This window comes from Schistocerca gregaria, chromosome X (genome assembly GCF_023897955.1).
Source record: "Schistocerca gregaria isolate iqSchGreg1 chromosome X, iqSchGreg1.2, whole genome shotgun sequence".
Taxonomy (NCBI): Eukaryota; Metazoa; Arthropoda; class Insecta; order Orthoptera; family Acrididae; genus Schistocerca; species Schistocerca gregaria.
In genome coordinates this window covers 863014309-863039707 of record NC_064931.1, presented here as the reverse complement: position 1 = coordinate 863039707, position 25399 = coordinate 863014309, and the positions used below count along the sequence as shown (strand labels likewise).

Below are 25399 nucleotides of genomic sequence, written 5' to 3'. Positions count from 1 at the left end.
ATGCTGTCACCGGTGCTCTGTGTGGCAGCACTGGTCGCTCTCACCAAAATTTTGCCATTATCGAGAGGGTCTTCAGTTATCTTGGGCCTTCTATCATCATTCTGCACCTGTGGACTTTAGAAGGACTTCATATGGAGGGCATGGACATCGTCTCTGCACTTTTGTCTCCTTGATTAAAGGGTATCACCCTCTACTTCAAATGTTACATCTGACAAATGATGAAGGATACAATACAGCTCAAATTAGTGCTCAAGTAATTTTTCCAACTGTCTACTTTCTGCACAGGTATAAAAACCCACACAGTTTTCTGGGCTCTACCTTACCAGGCAGTGCTCAATATAGCAAAATAGTTCAAATAGCTCTGAGCACTATGGGACTTAACATCTGAGGTCATCAGTCCCCTAGAACTTAGAACTACTTAAACCTAACTAACCTTAACATCTGAGGTCATCAGTCCCCTAGAACTTAGAACTACTTAAACCTAACTAACCTAAGGACATCACATACATCCATGCCTGAGGCAGGATTCGAACCTGTGACCGTAGAGGTCACGCAGTTCCAGACTGAAGCGCCTAGAACCGCTCAGCCACAACGGCTGGCCTTGATATAGCACTGTTAGCCTTTTTCCTCATCATTTAGGATCTTTATGTGAGCCAGCTACCTCGCTTCATCACTTCTAGTGAGGAGGTGTTTCCCACAGTCTTGTGACCACGAAGTAGAAAGAACAGTGTGAAGCCTGTCATGTCCTGCTTTGAATTGTTGTTCATGAATGTCATTAATGGCAGTACTGTATCCACTCTGTTCAAAATTAAAAATATTGAAAGCATCATAACATGTAGGCTTTCATGGCTGGCCTCTTCATTAGTCAAAAAACTTCCGGGCTGAGCTGAGCTGTTGCTGGAAGTTAACTAATATCAAAAGAATGTCTGCCAACCTGTTATTAAAGTATTCTGTGAGGCTATCTCTCTGTTGATGGTAGGCAGCTGTCATCCTGTGGGTGTAGCCGCAATGTGAAATTACCTCTGATAGTGGTCTTGAATGGAAAACATTTCCATGATAGGGCTGGGGGGGGGGGGGGGGTGCTACATACTTCAAAATGTAGTCTTCTACAAGGAATCTTGCAAGTTACAAAGTTACAGAGCTGCAACAGTCGGCACAGCTTTGCTGACAGCACAACATGGAAGATAGTCAGCATAGATCATCATCAACTTCAGTATTTGTCAGCTTTGGTAAAATCCGCAAGAAGTCAATTCAATTTGGTGGAATGGTGCTACTGATGGTGGGATTGGTAAAAGATGCCCCAGAGGTGATTGTAACCTATGCTTCTGTGATTGGCATTTTTTATAGTGGCTCACATAGTGTTTTACAGCTCAGCAGGGACCTTGCAAGTGTTCATGAAACCCACATAATCAGATGATGTAGCATCATGGATATACTTCAGTAGTTGGCTGTAGATTAGCTGGGACGACAGCCAATCATTTTTGCCCCACTGGGTCATAATTTCTCTTATACAATACCATGCTTTATAATTGCAACTCCTCTTTGGTCAGTTCCTCCTCCAAGGCTTCTATGGTATTTCAGCAGTTCTGAATCCTCTGTTCAGTACTGTCAATGAAGCCATGACATATTTCATCTACATTGCTATGTTCCACCAAAGGATCCCTTGAATTGCAACCAGTGTCCTTGTATGTCCCCTTCTGTATTTGTTATATACAGTGGGTTGGTGGTTGATTTGGGGGAAGGGACCAAACAGTGAGGTCTTTGGTACCACCGGGTTAAGGGAGGACTGTGAAGGAAGTCTGTCGTGCCCTTTCAAAGGGACCATCTCTGCATTTGCCTGAAATGATTAGGGGAAATCACAGAAAAATTGAATCAGGATGACCGGGTGCGCATTTGAATTGTTGTCCTCCCAAATGAGAGTCCAGTGTGCTATCTGTATTTGTATATGACTTATGACTTACTCCTGAAACTTCAATGTCCATCTCTCCAATCAGCCCAACAGATCCTTCAGGCTAGTCAGCCAGCATAGAGAATAGTCTATCATAATGCTGAATAATTTGCCAAATAAGTAAGGCCAGAACTTGTCAAGGACAAAAATAATGGCAAGGCACTCACTCTTACTCAGTGTAGTTCATCTCAGACAGAGTACACTGGGAGCATAAGCAGCTATCTTTCAGTACCTTCCTGAATTTGCAGTAGAACTACAGCTATCCCATAATCACTAGCGTAAGTGTGAAGTTCTGCCTTGGCATTTTTGTTATACAATGCTAGGAATAAAGATAAGTCTCCTTAAAGGCAAGGAAAATTTGGCTTCTCCCTGCAATAGTTCTTGCAAGAGACATGCCTTGGTACGGAAGTCCTTTATGAATTGTGGGAGGATGAGAACATTCGGAGAAAATGTCTCCCATCATAAATGTGCCCAGGAGTCGGAAAATCTGTGACTGCTCTTATTTTCTCTAGCTCAAGACTAACTTCTTCAACATTCATTAGATGCCCAAAGGTTTTCATTTCCTGAGTGGCAAAGAGGCACTTTTTTGGATTCAGACAGAAGTCTTGAGCCTGAACACACTTCAACATGGTTGTCAGGCTGCTTAAAATATTCTTCAAATGTCTTCAAAACCTGACAATATCATTACGATAGCAGGAACACACCAACCACTTAAGATGTCGAAGTAGGTTGCCTACCAAACTTTTGAAGGTGGAATGGGCATCCAGCAGTCTGAACGGCATTAACTTTAAAGGAGTTATGAAAGCAGTATTTTCCTGGACAATATCCTCAACCTTCATTTGCCAGTAGCTTGCGTGCATATCCATGTTCAAGAAACACTTTGCTCCTCTCAAGCAATCTATAGTGTCATCAACGTGCAGTAACGTAGAGTAATTTTTCTTCGTGACTGATCAGCCGTTGGTAGTTGACACAGAAACACCATGTGGTTGTCCTCTTCCTCCTCCTTCACAAAGACCAGGGACACTCTGAAGGTTCAACACTATCTCACAGATCTTCTCCTCTTCCACATTATACATCATTGAGCCAGCAACACACTACATGAGTGCTAGCTAACTGGTGGATCATCAGTGTTGATACGGTGTCTTAGCACGGCAATTTTATCTGTGTCTCCACTCCAGATTTGACAGCATCCAAAAACTGACGAATAGCTATCAGTCACCAACACTGTTCCTCGGTCAAGCTGGATCCTATTTGTAGTTCAACAGTAGCCTCCTCTTCTGCATTGTGTGAAGTGGTAGTGGAGCACAATTCCTCATCGATGACATTAAGCTGGCCCTACACACATACCTTTAGGAGTGAGTTGTTTGTTCATTACAATTAATGATCCAAAGTCATCCTTGACCACTCACAATGCTTATAAGCATCGCAGCCATGTAGATTTCTTTAGTGAGCCTGAGTAGCTTTTTGCAGTCGACAAAAACTTCACAATTTAACTTAGCATCTAGACTGATGAGTGGAAGTAATCTCTATGATGACAAGATATCTTCATCCTCAACAGCAAACAAATGCATAGGGCAATCATCATACATTCTTGTTGGAATAGCTTCATGAATCTGGAGCTCTGAGCTTTCAGTCTATGAATGCTTGCGATGCCAGCAAGGAGTCCCATCTGAGAATGACATTATGATTATATTCTACTAAACTGGAAAATATTTGTGACTTTCAGCACATTCACTTTCATATTGTGGAACAGTCTTCTTTAGCTAACAATGACAAGCACCCCGCTTAACAGCAAAAAAAAAAAAAACACCCAAGTCAATTAGAATTCAAACTGCCCATTGATGATGATGTCAATGAGATTCCCTGACATTTAGCAACTGTCATTCATGTAGGATTTGCATCTGTGGTAGCCTCACCTTTGTAGATGGTCACCTCACTTCATTTTGTTTCCTGAAGTTGGCCACTACGTGAGCAGCTGCTACCTCTATGCCAACAAGGAATGCCTACAGTGTGTTGGGGAGTGGTCTTATGCAAGGTATGGCAATAGGCATCACTCATAGCCTAACTATAATTGTCTGCAGTTAACTGGCATGAATATACCAGTTGTGCTGGCTGACATCTAGAAGCATGCTAGCTGTCAAAAACTTGCCTTCTTTCTCTACAGTGACATAAAATGCGTCCAGGCCCCACAGCATCCACAGTGGAAACACACCAGTGTGTAATATCTGTCCTCCAAATGTCTGTTCTTCTGTGGGGAATTATAACTGGCACAGGCGTTGGGTGTACTTGGGTTGTTCAGATGCTGGGTAGTCATTTTTTGGCTGCAGCGTAAGTCCAAGTTGGCCAAGTCAATTCTTTCTGGCACATTCGGCTGGTAGGAGGATTTTGGTGCTAAAGATCAAGACACCTCTTCTTCGACTTTCTCTATTACCTAATCACATATCAGGTTGACATTTGTGGTTCCTATCTCCTGCTTACTTGGTCTGATAGTGTTGGTTGCCATAAAATGCTGTACCATTTCTCTCAATACCTGGCATATGAGAGAGGAGAGGCTGTGGTCGTCTTCCACAACTGCCACAGGGACCACATTCGGGGCTTTCATATTTCTTTTGTCCAATTCTTTCCTGTTGCATTCCTTGATGTACTGGCATCACCTGATTTCCTCTACCATTGCAACATCCTTTATCAAAAGATCTTGACACATGACCTGCATGTCTCCTTTTAATAGGTGCAAATTTTTGTTGTCTTCCTTTTTTTTAAATTCACAATGTGGCAGAGTCAAAACATTTTGTATGCAGTTTTGCCATTTTCCATTATGCTAGACCCTTTTCTTAGAATGTTCTTCCACTAAGTGACCTTAACTGAGTGTCAGAAAATGATTTCTTCAATTCGGCTTGGAATTTATTCCAGCTATTCAGCATTTTTTTTGTTCTCTAATATTGCTTGGGTGTGCTGCCAAAGTAGAAGTGCACATTTTCCAAACACTTCATGTCATCCCACATATTGTATCTCACAACTCCGCCAAACCCTTGCAGTCATTTTGTCTGGTCATGACCAGCATCTCTGGAAAACACATACAGATGCTTGAGTACAGCTTACTAACTGCTGGCTTGGAATTGATTGGTCTCCTGACTATATGGATCATGAGAACAGTGTACTGCTTATAATCAGGTGCCCATCTGTGTAGGTGAACACTTTTCTGTTGCCTTATTGGAGTCAGTGATGCACGTTTTGATGTACCTAGTGTCTCCACCAAACATTGTCATGTCGTAGACATTCAGTCCAAATCCAAAATAATGGTCACCAATGAAATAAAACTTAGCACTGAAAGCAAGTTTATGACAAGAATCAACAAATAGCCCGAACAGAACTGACCTCCTGGACAGAGAGTATCTATTTACAGAAGCATAGAATATTCCAGGATTCTGGTATTTATACACACATTTTATATTCAAGAATATACAAGTGTAAGACATTTCAAAAACCTTCCAGATATGACAAATACTGAATAACTGCCGATAGTCCAGTTTGAATTGGTGACGCACAGCATGCCAGCCAGTGATACTAACCACTACACCACACTGCATGCACCAAAGCTCATGGCAATATTCTTTACTGCGTAACAATCTGGCACGTGATTATTTTACTCACCTTGAAGGTGTTACAATCAGTAAGCCATACCTGTATAACTGACAAACTTATTCTGCAACTAATGGTATTTTTTTATCAGTACTTATATTTCACACTTGCACACACAACATTATTCCTCACTGTTCAGTTGTATACCTAGTTTGACCATACGTAAAAAGCAATATAGTACACAGCTTTTCTTTAGGGCAGAAGAGATTTCAGCACAGTTAAAAGAATGAAAGAATCCAAGTGCCTGAAGTCCCATCAAGTGTTAGAGACAATGAACATGCACATCCTTGTAGGATTATCGTATCTGGAGAAGGTCATTCTGTAGTAATTTATCAAGTTAGATGTTACCTTCATGTGTAGTGGCCACATTCTGTTGCACTGAGTTGCAATGAGTTACATCTGTCATCACACAATTCAGTTGTAATATCTAATGGCTGTACACATAATTCATGATCAGATACATAACCCACATCACTTTTGAGTTCAGTCACACTATTCATCGCAACTGACTACTTGTGTCCATGTCTTTGCTTTTGTGGAAGAAGAGAGGTGGCACTGGAGGCTTGGGCCCAGAAGGAATATGAGAACCGGATGCTGGCAGGTAACACCACCAGCCCATGCTAATATGTAAATGCACATTGCCAAAGTCTTTTTATAAATGTGAAGCAGTTTAAACATACTACTGCATTTCCCGGATCAAGTGACATGGTCCGAGACAGCCGCCAGGAGGCTGGACTACAAAGCTAATGTGACCTTCAATGAGAAGCTATATTATGATCAACTCTAATGTTTGCTTAGAAAAGTATATATTGTGACTGATGGCTTGTAATATTTTCTGACCTGTCAGTATTTTCCACATAGAATGATGGTCCAGTACAAGTATATACATGGCATGGTGCTGAACCCAAATATATCTGTGAGTCACCTTGCTGTCGCCACTGACACCAAGTCTGTGGCAGTTTAGGGTGGGTTTGTTGTGTTCTGATGGACTTATGAAGAATCCCAAGGCAGATGGCCGACTCGATACCACCCAGTATACAAACAATCTAGGTTAGTGTATGGCAACTGTATCCTGAGGGATGGATTTGTTCCCAGCAGGATTAGTCTGATACATGTCAATATGGTGCAGTAGAGGCATTCAGATCAGAATGATATTTCTTAACTGGCCTCCTCTTGCACCAGTCCCATTTAAAATGTATGGGCACAGATGACATGGACCATGCAAGAAAACTGGCCTGACCTGTGCTATAGAACCTGTGATGACTTTTGGAAAATTACCCGAACTGCCTGAGATGTGGTGGTAGAAAATGAGTGGTTTATTATTCACCTCGCAGACTTGCTTCCTCACAGGATACAGATGCTCACTGAAGGGGAAGGCTTTGGAATAGTACATTAACTGGTTAAAAAAAAATCACATGCTGTGTCCTTTTTAAGGCCAAAAAAAATCATATGAAGAACCACAAATTATTTCACATTTTCCATTGACTAGAAAATGATCCCAACAAAACAAAAAAATAATTGTCAAAAGTGGGATTCAATCTGAATCTTGCAATTGTGCAGTTGCTTATCAGTATGTCAACCACACGAACTCCAAGTCACCATAATAAATGCTATGACGTGTGTTTATTGCTGCTGTTATGCTCGAGTCCACTCATGACCCCAAAGTGCCTTTTCAACATATGCATCATAGGACCACAGTGGTGGTGTGAGCATAGTATCGCGCAGTGGCCGGCGACAGTGCTTCAGTGTCTTTTGCATTCTGTTGATGTTTTGTTTAGGTAACAATAAATTACACATGTCAACAAGTTTCTTGTTTCCATAAGTATTTGTGCCCTTTCACCACGGCAGACGAAAGAGCGATATGATTATTTACGATGAATGTGTGGACATCTTGTCTTACGTTCTGGATGACTTTGCCAATTGGGGAAAACGTTGAAAAACGCAAAGCAGAATCTTGGTAAGATACTGAAATACATCCAAGAGGAATTCGGCAAACACTATAGATAGCAACTGATTCAGATGAATCATATGAAGAAGACAGTAAACAGTGCTGAAGGATCTCCCGGTCCAAACATATTTACCAAATATATATACAGAGCATCAAGGATATCATAGAATTATATATTGGGAGTGATCTATTCAAATATATTAGTACCAAAACCACCAAGTACTATAGTCAAAATTGCAACAGAAGAAAACTGGATACAAAATATGTCAAATCTGTCGACATTACAGGACCAGAATTTAGAAAATGGTTTGGGCTTGCTATCCTCATGGGAACAGTAAAAAAAAAAAGCAAGGATTGATGATTATTGGTCAACGAATCCGTTGACAGACACACCAATATTTTGCATAACGATGTCCTGCAACCAATTAAGACAAATATTATCATTTTTACATTTTCCCAACAACAACAGTAAACCGGGTAATGCTGACCGCCTTTTCAAAGTGCAATTCATAATTGGTTATTTTTCCAAAAAGTTTAAAGAAACGTTTAATTTAAGTCAAAACATCTCAACTGATGTGGCGTGGACATTTTAATGTTTACAATCTGTTGAAAATTATGAAATATGGCATACTCCTTTGGTTGTGTGATTCAAGTATGGGATACATTTCCTCATTCAAGATATATTTTGGCACTGGATGGCCTTTAGCAAAAACAGTGATGGAATTATTGACACCTTCTTATGGAAAGTGGCATAACCACTATTATATGGATAATTATTATTATAACAGTGTACAACTTGCACAGAAGTTACTTGAAGAGAAAATTCGAGCTTGTGGAACGATACAGCAAAATAGAGGATTTCCAGAAAATTTAAAGCCCACTAAAGTATGTGTGTCTGTAACTTGTCATCAATGAAAAGGTGAAAAGCAGCCAGCGACAAGCCAAGTAATCCGAATTAGTGCTGCCGGCACCGCAAGAATAAATTTATATGGGACGTGCAGACGGCAAAGTGTTAATAAACCATTACCAAACAAGTACAGGTGTTCACATTATCTTGCCTATCCCTGTACATCAATGTGTATGAGGCAAAAAGTGGGGAACAGCCCAGCATTTGCCCAACTGAGCGCACAGAAAGCTGCATAAAAATCACATACAGGCCGACCTGTGCACCAGACATGGTGACGAATACAACAGATAGATTCACTCTGAGCACGGCTCACCTTCCTGCCTCGCAAGCTGGCACAATGCACGTTATGTTATACGAGCACCACTAACACACTCACATGACCAATCACTATCTGGAGAATATTACACACTTCTCACATAAGATAAAATAGACCAAAAACTAAAAATGAGTCTGGAAATTACCCCATGGCTAGTGTAAATCTCAGGCATTTATAGGGTATATCTACATCAATAGGTGTAACATACAGGGAGCGAAAGGCTATTTACAATTTGTACAGAAACCAGATGGCAGTCATAAGAGTCGAGGGACATGAAAGGGAAGCAGTGGTAGGGAAGGGAGTGAGACAGGGCTGTAGTCTATCCCCGATGTTATTCAATCTGTATATTGAGCAAGCAGTGAAGGAAACAAAAGAAAAATTCGGAGTATGTATTAAAACCCGTGGAGAAGAAATAAAAACTTTGAGGTTTGCCAATGACATTTTAATTCTGTCAGAGACAGCAAAGAACTTGGAAGAGCAGTTGAACGGAATGGATCGTGTCTTGAAAGGAGGATATAAGATGAACATCAACAAAAGCAAAACGAGGATAATGGAATGTAGTCGAATTAAGTCGGGTGATGCTGAGGGTATTAGATTAGGAAATGAGACACTTAAAGCAGTAAAGGAGTTTTGCTATTTGGGGAGCAAATAACTGATGATGGTCGAAGCAGAGAGGATATAAAATGTAGACTGGCAATGGCAACGAAAGCGTTTCTGAAGAAGAGAAATTTGTTAACATCGAGTATAGATTTAAGAGTCAGGAAGTCGTTACTGAAAGTATTTGTTTGGAGTGTAACCATGTATGGAAGTGAAACATGGACGACAACTAGTTTGGACAGGAAGAGAATAGAAGCTTTTGAAATGTGGTGCTACAGAAGAATGCTGAAGATTAGATGGGTAGATCACATAACAAATAAGGAAGTATTGAATCGGATTGGGGAGAAGAGAAGTTTGTGGCACAACTTGACTAAAAGAAGGGGTCTGTTGGTAGGACATGTTCTGAGGCATCAAGGGATCACCAATTTAGTATTGGGGGGCAGCGTGGAGGGTAAAAATCAGAGAGGGAGACCAAGAGATGAATACACTAAACAGATTCAGAAGGATGTAGGTTGCAGTAGGTACTGGGAGATGAAGCTTGCACAGGATAGAGTAGCATGGAGAGCGGCATCAAACCAGTCTCACGACTGAAGACAACAACAACAACAACAACAACAACAACAACAACAACAACAACAACAACAACAACAACAACATCTATAAGGTTAATTCAAATGAAACTTTGGCAGTGCGTCTAGCTTTGCCTTACACGAAGGTGGCACCATGTAACTGCGGGTATGGTGGTACCATCTATTGGTAGAGAGACTGACGTGTGCGCATCGTTTGAAGTTGGATAGTGCCACTGTGATTTCACGCCGAAGAGAAGGTGATCACACAAGTTGTTATCCGCTACTGAACATGCAGGTGAGTAAGCAGGAACGACAAAAAGAGTGATTCGATTTTTTACAGTGGAGGGAGTTGGAGGCCATGAAATGTATCGACAGATGAAGGCTGTGTACGGTGAGTACAGTGTGAGCCGCTCAAGTGTTGTGGAATAGCTCAAATGACTACTTGAGGGGTGCGAGTCACTGGAAGACGACGATCGTCCGCGACAGGCTCATTGTATCATCACACCGGAAATGGTTGCGGAAATGAATGCTTTAGTCTATGACAATGCAGAATCACAGTGGACAAGATCTATCAGTTACTGGGTATTAGAATGGGCACCACCCACACCATAGTTCATCAACAATTGAACTTTCGAAAAATCTGTGCCCAGCGGGCGCCCCACCAACTGACTGTCAAACAGCACAATACTCTAATGGTGCTGTCTGAGTCATCTGCAATGGTATCGTGAGGAGGAATACGGTTTTCTGTCACGTATTGTCACAGGTAACGAAATATGGTGTCACCATTTTGAACTGGAAAGCAAGCGTCAGAGCAAGTAGTGAAAACATGCGACTTAGTCACCTACAAAGAAATCAAAGACTGTGCACATCAGTTCTGGTAAGATCACCTGTTGAGATCTGATATCCAAAAAGATGTCTGATATTTGTCCAGACTTGGCATTGCGACGTATGGCACCCAATGGTCGACACCTACCTCTCCCAATACTCCTGTTTCCATTGTTTTATAAGCAGGCGAATGCAGGCATGGAGCCACTTAAAGGCCATTAGGTGCTCTAGGAAAGGGTGCCACTTGTTTAGCTGTAGAGCTTGCCAACAACACTCTTTAAATAAAAAACAAGAACGACGGAAGGGTAACAAAAACTTAAATGGAAAAAAAGGGGGAAGAAACCCACAGAAACAGATAGAAGAGATTAAAACAAAAAACAGATTACCATGGCTGGCAGACCATACATTAAAACCACCTCCTAGAAGCACTAGGGTGGAGGATACAGAGGGACTAAGCATATGCGCTAAAATTTAGATCAAACATTAAAACCCACCCTCATGAATAAAATATAAAACTAAATCAACCGATGAGGCGTTGTCAGATAAAATTAGCGGCAATGAGTCCGGTACCTGAAAATTTCATCGCAGGACAGTCAAAGTGGGACAGTGCACCAGAATATGGGCCACTGTCAACCGAGTGCCGAATAAACACTAAAGCAGGGCTTCACAACGCAGGAGATGCTCGTGGGTCATCCAAACATGGCCAATGCAGAGCCAGCAGATTGCCACACAGTCCCTGCGAGAGGCCCACACAGAGGACTGCCACACATTCTTAGTCTCCTTAATGGCACACTGTTTGTTGTGCGTATTGAAACTATGTCATTCCGTCTCCCAAAGCCCAAAAACCTGGGGATGTAAAAACAAATGCAGGTCACTTATTGGAATGCCGATCTCCATAAGCAGTTTCCGTGTAACCTGTTTGGTCACCCTGTCAGCAAGTTCACTGTCTGTGATTCCGAAATGTCCTCGGGTCCACACTAACACCACTGAAAGACCATATCGTTCCAGGGCACAGAGGGACTCCTGGATGGTCGCTACCAGAGGATGACTAGAGTAGCACTGGTCGATAGCTTATAGGCTGCTCTAGGAGAGAGTACACGTAAGGAGCGACTCCCCATGGAATGAACGGATGTGCTCAAGAGCACGAGATATAGCCACCAGCAATGCAGTGAAAACACTGCAGCCATTGGGCAAGGAATGCTGTTCAATATGTCCTCCATGGATATACGCAAAGCCAACATGACCATGACCCATCAAGTCATCAGTGTAAACCACTTCATGGCATCAGCAGATGTCAAGAATCGAGATGAAATGACAACGGACAATCGTGGGGTGAACCGAGTCCTTTGGGCCATGTAAAAGGTCCAGGCGAAGCCACGGCCTAAGTGTACACCATGGAGGTGTACATGATTGAACCCCGAGTACAGGTGGTAAATGCAAGGACTCCAGTTCAGATACACGGGTTCGGATGCAAACTGCAATTGGAAGCCCTGACCTCGGCCGCCGATGTGGGAGATGAACCACCGTAGGTGGGGAAAGGAGATGGCAATTCGGATTCGCAGGAGAAGTACGAATGTGCGCAACGTAACTGGTAAGCAGTTATGCACGCAATGGAGGGACTCTGTCCTCCACAAGGACGCTTGTCACCAGACTCGTCCTAAAAGCTCCCATCGCTAGTGTAACACCACAGTGTTGCACTGGGTCAAGTAAATGCAACTCTGAGGACACCGCTGAACCATAAACCCAAGTCCCACAGTGAAGGTGGGAGTGAACAATTGTTCTGTAGAGCTGCAGCAGCGTAAAGCTATCTACACCCCAGCCGGTGCCGCTCTGGCAGCAGAGGGCACTGAGGTGCTCCTAGCACTTCCAATTAAGGTGATGAAAGTGAGAAGCCAAGTCACTTGGGCATCGAAAACCAGTCCTAAAAATCTATACGTCTCCACTACAGTGAGGGGATCATCAGTAAGGTAAGGTTATGGTTCTGGATGAACCGTACAATGCTGACAGAAGAGCGTAGCATATGACTGCGGACAAAAAGAAAGTCGTGGGCTAGAGCCCATGACTGAGCCTCGTGGATGGCTCCCTGTAGGCGCCGCTCAGCAACACCAGCACTGGTGGAGCAGTACAAAATGCAGAAGTCGTCTGCATACAGAGAGGGTGAGATGGGTGGCCCTATAGCTGGTGTTAGACAGTTAATGGCCACTAAGAATAGACACACAAAGCCCTGCGGGACCCCATTCTCCTGGATATGGGGGAGGGGGGGGGGGGGGGAGAACTATGGGAGGCACCAACTTGGACATGGAAAATACGAAACGAAAGGAAATTCTGGATTTAAAAAAAAATCAGGAGTGGGAGTCTGATACCACCCCTCGTATAATGTGCCAAGGATACGATGGTGTCATACACTTTTCGTAAATAAAAAATGGCAACCAGGTGTTAACTTCTGGAAAAAGCTGTTCAGATGGCAGAATCGAGGGATACAAGATGATCAGTGGTAGAGCGACCCTGGCGGAAGCCATCCTGACATGGAGCCGGCAGGCCACGCAACTCCAGGCCCCAACCCCACCGTTCCAGCAGCTTGCGAAGAACATTGGTGAAGTTGATGGGCTGATAGCTATCCACATCAAGCAGGTTTTTGCGGGTTTGAGCACTAGTATGATGGTGCTCTTCTGCCAGTATGATGGAAAGACACCATCACACCAGATCTGGTTGAAGATTATGAGAAGATGTTGCTTGTAGTCAGACAAGAGATGCTTAATCATTTGACTGTGGACCTGATATGGTCCACGAGCTGTCAGGGAATTGTGCACGTGCACAGAGGAACTCCCACTCTGTAAATGGGGCGTTATAGGGTTAACTGTGGTATGTAGTGAACGAGGGGACTTCCTCTTCCATCCGCTGTTTGAGAGTGCGAAAGTCTGGGGTAATTCTCTGATGCAGAGGCGCGGGCACAGTGTTCAGGAAAGTGCTTGTCAATCGCGTTTGTGCCGGTAGATAACACGACACTGATGTTAATGCCATGGACACCTGTTGGGATCTGGTACCCAAATATTCATTTTATCTATGTCCAGACTTGGTGCCGCTGTAGAGCTCACCGACGTTCCTTACTTGCTTCAGCGACTTCCGGCGACCATATAGGGCCTTCCTTTCGCTGGGGGCACCCTAAAGAGCGAGGGATCGTGTTTTCTGCCACAGAAACAATTGTTGTAGTCAGCTGTCAACCATCACATTGATGTTCCCATGTGGGAGACATTCAACAGTGACAGTAGAGGTGAAAGTTTCCCAGTCTGCCTTGTTTCAAGGCCATCGGGACAAGTGTCCGTGGGCCTAACACTGGGGCAGTGACACAAAGATGAGGAAGTGGTCATCCACACAGATCGTCCTGTGCTCTCCAGAGGTTAGATGAGAGATGTTCTGGGCTGCAGATTGATAAATCAATGGCCAAATAACTACCATGAGCCACACTGAAAAGTGTGGCGGCCCCAGTATTTAAGAGGCAGAGGTCAATTTGGGACAGTATTTCGACATCGCTGCCAGGGCCAGTAAGCATGGTGCTACCCCACAAGGGGCTACGGGCATTAAAATCTCCCAGAAGTAGGAAAGGTTTAGGGAGTTGACCAATCAGTGCAGCCAATATGTTAAGCGGTACCACACCATCTGGAGGGATATATACGTTGCTGAAAGTTATTTACTGTGTTGTCCGTACCCTGACAGCCACAGCTTCAATAGGAGTTTGAAGGGGAACATGTTCACTATATACCAGTATCAGGACATAAATAGCAAACTCCATGTGACATCATCATTGTATTCACTGCGGTTCTACATCTACATCCATACTCCGCAAGCCACCTGAATCTGTGTGGCGGAGGGTACCCTGAGTACCTCTATCGGTTCTCCCTTCTATTCCAGTCTCGTATTGTTCGTGGAAAGAAGGACTGTCGGTATGCTTCTGTGTGGGCTCTGTTCTCTCCGATTTAATCCTCATGGTCTCTTCACGAGATATACATACGAGGGAGCAATAAACTGCTCGACTCCTTAGTGAAGGTATGTTCTCGAAACTTCAACAAAAGCCCGTACCGAGCTACTGAGAGTCTCTCCTGCAGAGTCTTCCACTGGATTTTATCTATCATCTCTGTAATGCTTTTCGCAATTACTAAATGATCCTGTAACGAAGCGCACTGCTCTCCGTTGGATCTTCTCTATCTCTTCTATCAACCCTATCTGGTACGGATCCCACACTGCTGAGCAGTATTCAAGCAGTGGGCAAACAAGCGTACTGTAACCTACTTTCTTTGTTTTCGGATTGCATTTCCTTAGGATTCTTCCAATGAATCTCAGTCTGGCATCTGCTTTACTGACGATCAACTTTATATGATCATTCCATTTTAAATCACTCCTAATGCCAACTCCCAGATAATTTATGGAATTAACTGTTTCCAGTTGCTGACCTGCTATTTTGTAGCTAAATGATAAGGGATCTATCTTTCTTTGTATTCACAGCACTTTACACTTGCCTACATTGAGATTGAATTGCCATTCCCCGCACCCATGCGTCAATTCGCTGCAGATCCTCCTGCATTTCAGTACAATGTTCCATTGTTACAACCTCTCGATACGCCACAGCATCATCTGCAAAAAGCCTCATTGAACTTCCGATGTCATCCACAAGGTCATTTATGTATATTGTGAATAGCAACGGTCCTATGACACTCCCCTGCGGCACACCTGAAATCACTCTTACTTCGGAAGACTTCTCTCCATTGAGAATGACATGCTGCGTAATGTTATCTAGGAACTCTTCAATCCAATCACACAATTGGTCTGACAGTCCATATGCTCTTAGTTTGTTCATTAAACGGCTGTGGGGAACTGTATCGAACGCCTTGCGGAAGTCAACAAACACGGCATCTACCTGTGACCCCGTGTCTATGGCCCTCAGTCTCGTGGACGAATAGCGCGAGCTGGGTTTCACACGACTGTCTTTTTCGACCCATGCTGATTCTTACAGAGTCATTATACTCTAACATAATACGGTTCTTGAAATATACGCTGTAACCACGAAGAGTAGGGGTCTGCCTAACCAGGAACCAGGTTTCCTGGAGGGCAGTGCAGAAAGCAGGTGTAAAGCTTAACAGTTGCCGTAAAATATATATATCCACCAGAGGATCATTGGCATATATCCATTGTGTTTAAGTGTCCGGCGAGATCTAGGTCTTAGCGGACGCCAGAATTTTCAACTCATCCTCAGACGCAGAGCTTGTAGGCAATGGTGGTGTGGGCGCCACTGCAATTTCCTTGGTCTCAGGGGTCTTCTTTGTGGATTTCTCTCACTGACCCTTGATTTTCTCTGGCTGGGAGGGCTTCACTAATTCAGTCTCCGGGACAGAGAATTATTGTGAAGCCCTACGACCAGAGCTTTTGGGCACTTCGGACACTGGCAGGCATCATCTTTCCCATGAGCAGAAACCTGGGAAGCGGGTGACCAAAGGGACCCCTTCCTAGCGAGAAGAGCCCAAGACGACTTATGCTTCTCTGGATGAGAAGTGGGGACTGGTGCCCCTGATAGTTGGAGGGACAGTGCTCCCGAGGTAAGTGGTGTGGAGCAACAGGGAGGGAGGTGCCCCCCACCATCAAGGGGGCAGGTGTAGACTTCTTGCTCAGAGGCGACTGGAACTCACAGAACTGATGGGGCTAAAACTCTTCTCGTAGAAGTGGCGTAAGATGGTCATAGCCACAGGATGTAGGCACTCAAATTTCCTATTGGCCTCAGTGTAGGTCAGTCAGTCCAGGGTCTTTCATTCCATTATTTTCCTTTCTCGCTGTAAAATCCTGTAGCCTGGTGAGCAAGGGGAATGATGCTCTCCGCAGTAAACCCGGACTGGAGGCAGGGCACATTGAGTATTGGGATGGGATGGACGTCTACAATCTCAACATGTCATGCAGGAAGTACAGCAGGAAGACTTATTACCAAACTTCCAGCACTTAAAGCACCACAGCGGAGGGGGAATATATGGTTTGACACCACAGCAGTAGACCATCACTTTGACCTTCTCTGGTAATTTATCACCCTCAAAGACCAAGATGAAGGCACCAGTGGCAACATAATTATCCCTCAGACCCCGACAGACAAGATGAACTCTGTGTCGCTGTTAGTTGGAAATGAACACCCCGCCGCTATAAATTCGTGTGCAGCTCGTCGTCTGAATGCAAAACCAGGTCCCTGTTGAATATAATACCCTGGACCATATTTAAGCTCTTATGATGTGTAATGGTAACATCCCCAGCTTGTCACAAGCGAGTAATGCCTGTGACTGGGAAGAGGATGCTGTTTTTATCAAGACTGATCCTGACCGCATTTTGGACAAGCCCTCCACCTCCCAAAACTTGCCCTCTAAATGCTCTACAAAAAAACAATGAGGTACCAGGGTGAATAGGGTTCGCTGATATCCTTAGCCTGGCGTACCTCCCACGGTGTGGGCAGGGAGGGGAACGATTTAGGATCATACTTCCTTGCACTGTACTGATACTTTGAACACTTAGAGACTGCTGACATTTTATCACCAGTAAGTGATGATGTATGCTTCATCATGCACCATCCACCCTGATGCCAATCTGACCTGGGGCCCTCCCCATGGGCACCACCCAGCCGCAACAAAGGCCACCTGGCAGGATGGCCATTGCCGGGCGTCCCGATGCCCTCGATGACGGGCATCTACTCCTTGGCATACGTGGGGAGTTAATGGCACAGGCATCAGCAGTGCAATCCATGTTTAGTAAGGGGTGCAACAACCAATACTGTACGTGGCGGACCCACCACAATGGACTGGCTACCGTGCTGGATATGAGGCACAAAGAATTCCATGGTCATCATCAACGCAGAAAACGACACAACATAGTGGATGGAGGAAAACGCACCCAGAAAGGTGTCCTCGCTCAAGAGATGGAGTATGAGTGAGACTGCAATGCCATGACGAGAAATTGGGCTCAAGATCTCTATGCACGATGGATATGATGCACCATGTAAGGCAACCTTTCTCAATTGGCTCGCTCTTTGGGAAAATTTTGAAAATTTGAGTTCGAACCCTACAGGGGACCATCACATAAAGGCCAAAAGGTGTGAGATTCCTTCAGTCACCTCTTACAACAGGCAGGAATACTTTGGGCCTATTGTAAACACCGGGCCTGCAGGAGAGTGACCACAAGGGCCCACTGCTTGTGAAGTTTCTGAAACTGAGGACAACCATCAAGGCCTAGCCTTGTCAAACCATTTTACAGAACCTTAGATGAGCCAGCAAATCTAAGCTTCGAGGCATGTTGTCCAATAGCGTTATCTTCCTGCATGATAATGCCCGCCCACGTACAGCCAATGTGGTGAAGACGACATTGCAGCAGTTTTGGTGGGAAACTGCTGGAACATCTACCGTACAGTCCCGATCTTTCACCGTATGACTCATGTGTTTGGACCTCTAAAACAAGCTATCTGCGGACATCGATTCACTGTGGATGAAGTTTGTGACTGGGTCCAGGCCTGGATACGGCACCAGACTACCAGCTGCTTCAAGGATGGAATCGACTGGCTAGGGTCACAATGGGATAAATGTATCAACAGTTTTGGCGACTATTTTTTAGTACGTGTACTGTGTATAACTACATCTTTGAGTTAATACAATAGTTACCGTTACTTTACACTAGTGAGGGGATTTCATTTGAATGCCCATTATACATACATACCCCACAAGCCACCATGTGGTGCATGGTGGAATTACTTCCTTTCCTGTTCCACTTGCAAATAAAGCAAGTGAAAATGACTGTCCACGTGTCTCCCTATGAGCCTTAATTTCCATTACCTTGTGGTCCCTAAGCAAAATGTGCACTGGTTACAGTAGAATCGTTCGGCAGCCAGAGTCAAATTCTCTTTACCTAAATTTTTCTCAATATTGTTCCTTGAAAAGAACATCATCATCTCTTTAGGGATTTCCATTTGAGTTCCTAAAGTATCTCCGTAATACTTGCATGTTTACCACACCTAAACCCAGCAGCCCACCTATATATTGCTTCTGTGTCTACCCTTAATCCACTGGTTCCCAACATAGGGAAATTACCCCTGAGGGTGATATGTAATTTTCTGTGGGATAAAAACATAAGGGCTCATATGTGTTTCAGTCATGGAACTAACTAATTTTTAAAAGAACATTACTATTACACTATTTGTAAGACTGCAATACAGATTAGATAAGTTACAAATAATTACATATATTTTCATATCCTAGCGTGACACATAACACAATGTGTTGGAGGTTACAGCCAATGAAACGAATGCATAATCATCATTGTCCTCTCTTAGTCCACCTACTACACGTGTACTTTGTATACAATGCATCAATGACAGTGAAATTTAGACACGTACATAAGCTTAAGTGTCATGAAACTGCCCTCTCTGGGTTCTAGATAGTTCCAGCAATGGACAATGAATTTCTTCATTGATCACTTCTCAAAAACATGCAAACTGACACGTACACACAACAGAAACTGCATAATGGCTACTACACTGCTGTGGAGTCTAAACTGTATAAATAAAATTACTTACGCTGGGAAAAACTAAGGTGCACACATTTTAACTTTATCGATCGTTGGGCCTGGTGTTCTAGAGGTTAAGCATGTGCCGGAAACCGAGAGCCTACAGGACTGAATTCCAGTCACATCATAGATTTTTCAGTATGTGTCTTAACCTAGCAATCAACAATATGAGTAGCCACCAGAAACGACATGTGGTTCAAATTCCACTTTAAACTGCAGGCTGCCTATCCCCTGTTGGGTAAGTGGGTAGGTATGGGACACACAAATCTTTGGAAATACGGATGTGTCCAAGCCCGCCCATCTGCTTTGACCCAGGACGTCACAAATATGGCGAAAACTAACAAACCACGATTCCAATATGGCGCAGATAAAGTTGGGACGTACACGTCGAAAATATATCTAAAAACAAACACACACATTTTCCACAAAAAGCCTAATGACACTAACAGGACAAGCGCAGGAAATGGGGTGTTTTTGGGTGGGGGCAAACTAATTTTAAACAAATTTAGACACCAACCCCCATACAAAACCACACAAAATGACGAAAAAAACCAACATCAGAAAACTCCCCAAATATCACTAAACAAAACATCATCTGGAATCGGACACTTCCCTTGACCTATATAGCTCAACAGCAGCTCCCAATCCCATAAATTAGGATCAAACACTTCCCTTGACCTATATGGCAAAAAAAATATCTCCCAATACCAATATCAACATACACAGCCACACATTGGGATCGAACACTTCCCTTGACCTGCCCACTTAATTTTATCCGTCATATCCATTCCTGAACAAAAACAACGACCAATTAATTTTACTAAATTTACCACACGACATACAGCGAGCAACACTAAATTAACCTTCACATAAAATCGTTAACTCACTGAAACTACCTCCACTACAAACACAGCCGACACTAACAATTCTGGATAATGAGCAAAAGCAAACTGAGCCCATTACACCACACAAACGAAAACCCTGAACATACCACCAGATAGCACAACAAACCACAACATGACTACATCTACAAACACGTGTCTACCCTCAATGGGGTAGTTAGCTTTCTTTTCTGAGGAGTTGTAAAAAGTACTGGCAATACACTGTAAATTTATTTATTTTATAGGAAAAAATGTTTTTAGAAATAAGCAGTACCAAATGTATGATTCATTAGTGGTTAAATAAAAACACCCACAAAAATTTATACATATAATTTATCTTTTGTCAAGTTTAATTAGACACAATTGTTGATAACAGTGGGGGGAGTAGACTGAGAAGGGGGGGAGGAGGGTGTCCGGGCTAGCTACTTTTGGATTGCACTCCAGGGTAATGGTCTCTAAAAGGTCAGGAACCACTGCTTTAATTCAAGCTTATGGGGATCCCAAACACTCAAACAGTACTAAAGGATAGGCCACACTAGTCTACTTTACATATGAAACACATTTTCCTAAAATTCTCCAAACAAACTGAAGTCAACCGTTCACCTTGCCCACTACAATCCTTACAGGCTTGTTCCATATCATACCTGATTGCAATCTTACGCCTGGATACTTAATGTGTCTGGGTCACGCAGCACATTATTATATTGTATCAAAAAATTATTGAATTATTTTTACTACTTACCTGCATTTGTCTGCATTTAAATCTAGCTGCCATTCATCAAACCAACTAGAAATTCTGTTTAAGTAATTTTCAGACAGATGTTGCATGAATTATTTAATGGACTATTGTTGTTGCGGTCTTCAGTCCTGAGACTGATTTGATGCAGCTCTCCATGCTACTCTATTCTGTGCAAGCTTCTTCATCTCCCAGTACCTACTGCAACATCCTTCTGAATCTGCTTAGTGTATTCATCTCTTGGTCTCCCTCTACGATTTTTACCCTCCAATACCAAATTGGTGACCTCTTGATGCCTCAGAACATGTCCTACCAACCGATCCCTTCTTCTGGTCAAGTTGTGCCACAAACTTCTCTTCTCCCCAATCCTATTCAATACTTCCTCATTTGTTATGTGATCTACCCATCTAATCTTCAGCATTCTTCTGTAGCACCACATTTCGAAAGCTTCTATTCTCTTTTTGTCCAAACTATTTATCGTCCATGTTTCACTTGCATACATGGCTACACTCCATACAAATACTTTCAGAAATGTCTTCCTGACACTTAAATCTATACTCGATGTTAACAAATTTCTCTTCTTCAGAAACGAAATCCTTGCCATTGCCAGTCTACATTTTATATCCTCTCTACTTCGACCATCATCAGTTATTTTGCTCCCCAAATAGCAAAACTCCTTTACTACTTTAAGTGTCTCATTTCCTAATCTAATTCCCTCAGCATCACCCGACTTAATTCGACTACATTCCATTATCCTCGTTTTGCTTTTGTTGATGTTCATCTTATATCCTCCTTTCAAGACACGATCCATTCCGTTCAACTGCACTTCCAAGTCCTTTGCTGCCTCTGACAGAATTACGATGTCATCGGCAAACCTCAGAGTTTTTGTATCTTCTCCGTGGATTTTAATACCTACTCCGAATTTTTCTTTTGTTTCCTTTACTGCTTGCTGAATATACAGATTGAATAACATCGGGGAGAGTACCAATTAGATTAATTGCAAAACAAAATATTTACATCCAAACCACTACAGTGAGGGATTTATTAAACAATGGCAATTAAAAGATATGGACATTTAAAACAGAAACAGTATTTCATAACTATGATTTACTGTTTCTAAACTTTAATGGGCTCTGTGATACTTTTCAACATTAATGTAGAGTTTTTTTCACATCAGGAATTAGTTTACCATGAAATGCATTAATAGATATTGTCTTGATTGGTTCAAAAAACAATGGCAACCAAAATCTACCCTCCCTATATGCTTTAAAAACCTAATTTCAAATTCCAGCAGCTCTTTCTTTGGTTCTAGATGGATTTAGACAAATTGATTTTTTCAAAACAGTAAATACAAGTTGGGTCATCTTTTACAACAAGTCACTCCATTTTGTCATTTTGTTTTTGTCATTATGAATTGATCATTTGTAATACTTCTCCTAGCTGGAAGGACTTCAGGATTCAATGCCAAATCAAGGTCTGTAAGGTTTATGAACCAGTCTACCACCAGCCTGTCAATGGAAAAAAGAAGAAGAAAGAAAAGAGTGTGATGTGTTCAATTAAATGTTTTCTGTGTGTTTCACTTCTTTTGTAAGTTTAACTCCTCAGTTTCCCAAATATTTCAGTGAGTTGGACAGTTCCACAACACCTCCCAGAATAACTGCTTTCCAGCTGTGCCACTCCCTTGTCCTTTGAGATGAGAAAATAAGTCCTCCAGTCCATATTTCATGGCAACACTTCTGATGCTTACCATGGGATTTGCATTCATTTCTGTTGTCACCCTTAGTAATAGTCCTCCGAGTTGGGTTTACCTTTTAATTTTTAACTGACACTGTTTCAAATATCAAATTTATGTTTTACGGCCACTCAATACATTGTCTGACAATCACACACAGTGTGTGTAAACTCGCCATTTTCAAAATTCCCTCGTCTGCCACACAAATATTTAGAAATATTAGTTCTTCTTTGAAGAGTGTTTGATGAAGGCTAATAATTCTGTAGAAAACTTAGCTAATGTTCGTATCACAATACAATAGAAAATTGAATGACAAGATGACAATGTCAAGGTAAATACGTTCCGTTTTCTACGCAAATGCCGTCGTAGAAATAACACGAATAAAATTCTCACTACATACAAACCGAACGAAGATATGTCTAAGGGAAAAAAAAAAAAAAAAAAAAAAAAAAAAAAAAAAAAAAAAAACCACCCTGACGATATTTGACAAACTCAGATTCATATGAGAGTGATGAGGCTGTCTGAAGCACAAAATTTATCTATCTGAAAATTACCCCCAAAAAAACTGTTTTTGTTACCTTCAGACGTACATTCTCAAACACACATTGGTAGTGGATATTTCGCTAACAACTACGATCAGCAGAGTGGCCCCACAACCATGAAACTACAACCACCTTCACCTGAAATAGAGTGGAATCTGATAGCAAGTACAAATTTCATAAATGGAAACAACTGTAAGGTCTACATTTCGTGGGCAATCGCAGGGCTCAAAAAGTTTTTGTAAGTCAAATATCACGTACGAACTGAGGGCCACAATTTTTACAACGGGTTGGTCTCAGTTCACCATCGCTGCACGGGAAAGGGTAATACGCTGACAGTTACGAACAATCGTCTAGGTATAATAAACCTGTAACCAATTTAACTTACGTGAAAGTATTTACGTACCAATGTTGAATACATTCGTGGCTGTAATGAACAATTTTTGGATGATGCAACAAAAGTATTTTGAAGTGAAAAAGAACGCACTCTGTCGGAAACTATAACACATGAGGAACATAAACAGCTTCTAGATCTCTAATAAACAGAGATCTGGTCGTGATGCATATTTCTGGTTTTTCTTATGTGTCTGCATCTGTTGATTGGCTAAATTATTGTCACTTACAGTAGATTAATGATGCATCACTCACCTATCAGTGGGCCTCCTCCAACTGGTGAGAGCACAGCGGCATTGCCGCCAATGCCTATTCCCGCAAGAAGCTTCAACAAAACTTCCTGCGGGACTTTACATCCTCATCCCTTCAGTTCTGAAAAATCAGTTAGTTTAAAATCCAACTGTAGTCCGTGATCTTCCGGTTTGAAACGAGTTTTATCTGTTCCGCCAGCCGCTTCCATCATTAAAGAAACTACCAAATCACACCTTCGAACTACAAGAACTTAATTTTTGCGCTTCAGCACACGAAATTTCAATAAGAGGTTAGCTTAAAAAATTCGAATCGCCTCCTTCGAACACTTCCACACTTACGTTTCAAAGCAGTTCCACAAAAACCTGAAGAACAAAGATTCTATAGAATATAAGTCGTTATAGAACCTTTGGCGAGACATTCCATTCGTAGGCGTTGAAGCGACGTCTAGCTTTTGTAAAAATGTCGAAGAAAGATGAAAAAAGATATTGCGTCAGTATTTTTAAACTCACAAGGCAAGGTCTCGTATAAAGGTATTCGATATGTTTTTGAGGCTCGTGCATACCCAACCTGTCTGCGCTGATATCTCTACAAAAGATTGCGCATGTAATAAATCGCTGCAAATGCTTTGTGTTCACCTAATGCAAGTTTCAATCTAACTGCTCGCCCGCCACCAGTCCAGAAAAGAAATACCTGCGACAAGCTAGTAAAGGGGTTGCCTGTCGTAACCTCAAACTGTATTTCGTGTAATCAGAAATTACTGGGAAAAATCTGTTACGATGTGTGTTTGGAATTTGTGTTACAAAAAAAAAAAAAAAAGTAAGAGCGAGCAAAATGGCCTAGGCAGTGGCGGCTTAACTGAAGGCAGTTTTACCAAATAAATTTACTTTGTTAGTAACAGGCCGTACGCGATGATTAGCGTTATTATTTGTGGATGAATTTGGTAACATATAATTGTCTTTTAACGGTTATAACCCATCGTATGATACAAAAAAATACTTGTATGAGCAGTTACTCCACATGCGCGGGTAAAACTGCCGGTACGATTCCTGGCAACAGTAAGAAGCTAGAAGTATCTAGAATTCTCTACTGCAGTTTTAAACATATCGAACACATGTGAATCTATTTAAGCCATCCTGATGGAGGATTTCACGAAGGCAAACAAAGCGCCTCAATTGTAATATATCAATTCTGCCAAGCTTTTACTGATTGTATTTTTACAGTTTTAAACATCTTTTAAACATATTATTATTATATTCTTACAAATCAAAGGCATGGCCACTGCACTGGGATTTTCACTTTGCTGCCTGAATTCTGCCAACAATCTATTAAAGCTTTATGCGCCAGAATATAGAACTCTATTCTGAGCTCTAGGCAGGGATTCATAGTCTCTCTCAGAAGTTTTACTTCTAGTGTTGTGGTAATGAATTCTACAGTTTACCTCTAAATCACTCTTATTATGAACCATATTCTATTTTATGACGTGAAACAAGCATAAGAGTCCCTATGTCCCTGAAGGCACTGCTGGAAGATCTGCCATTAT

General features: G+C 42.3%; 1 protein-coding gene across 1 annotated transcript in view; it reads right to left on the bottom strand.

The window, feature by feature from the left end:
- Positions 1 to 24333, bottom strand: part of LOC126298365 (selenide, water dikinase 1-like) — a 164209-nt gene extending 139876 nt beyond the window's left edge. Inside the window, exon 1 of the mRNA XM_049989665.1 lies at positions 23863 to 24333. Coding sequence (XP_049845622.1) covers positions 23863 to 24070 — 208 coding nt within the window. The 5' untranslated portion in view covers positions 24071 to 24333. The remainder of the gene's footprint in view (positions 1 to 23862) is intronic.
- Positions 24334 to 25399: the final 1066 nt, after the last annotated feature.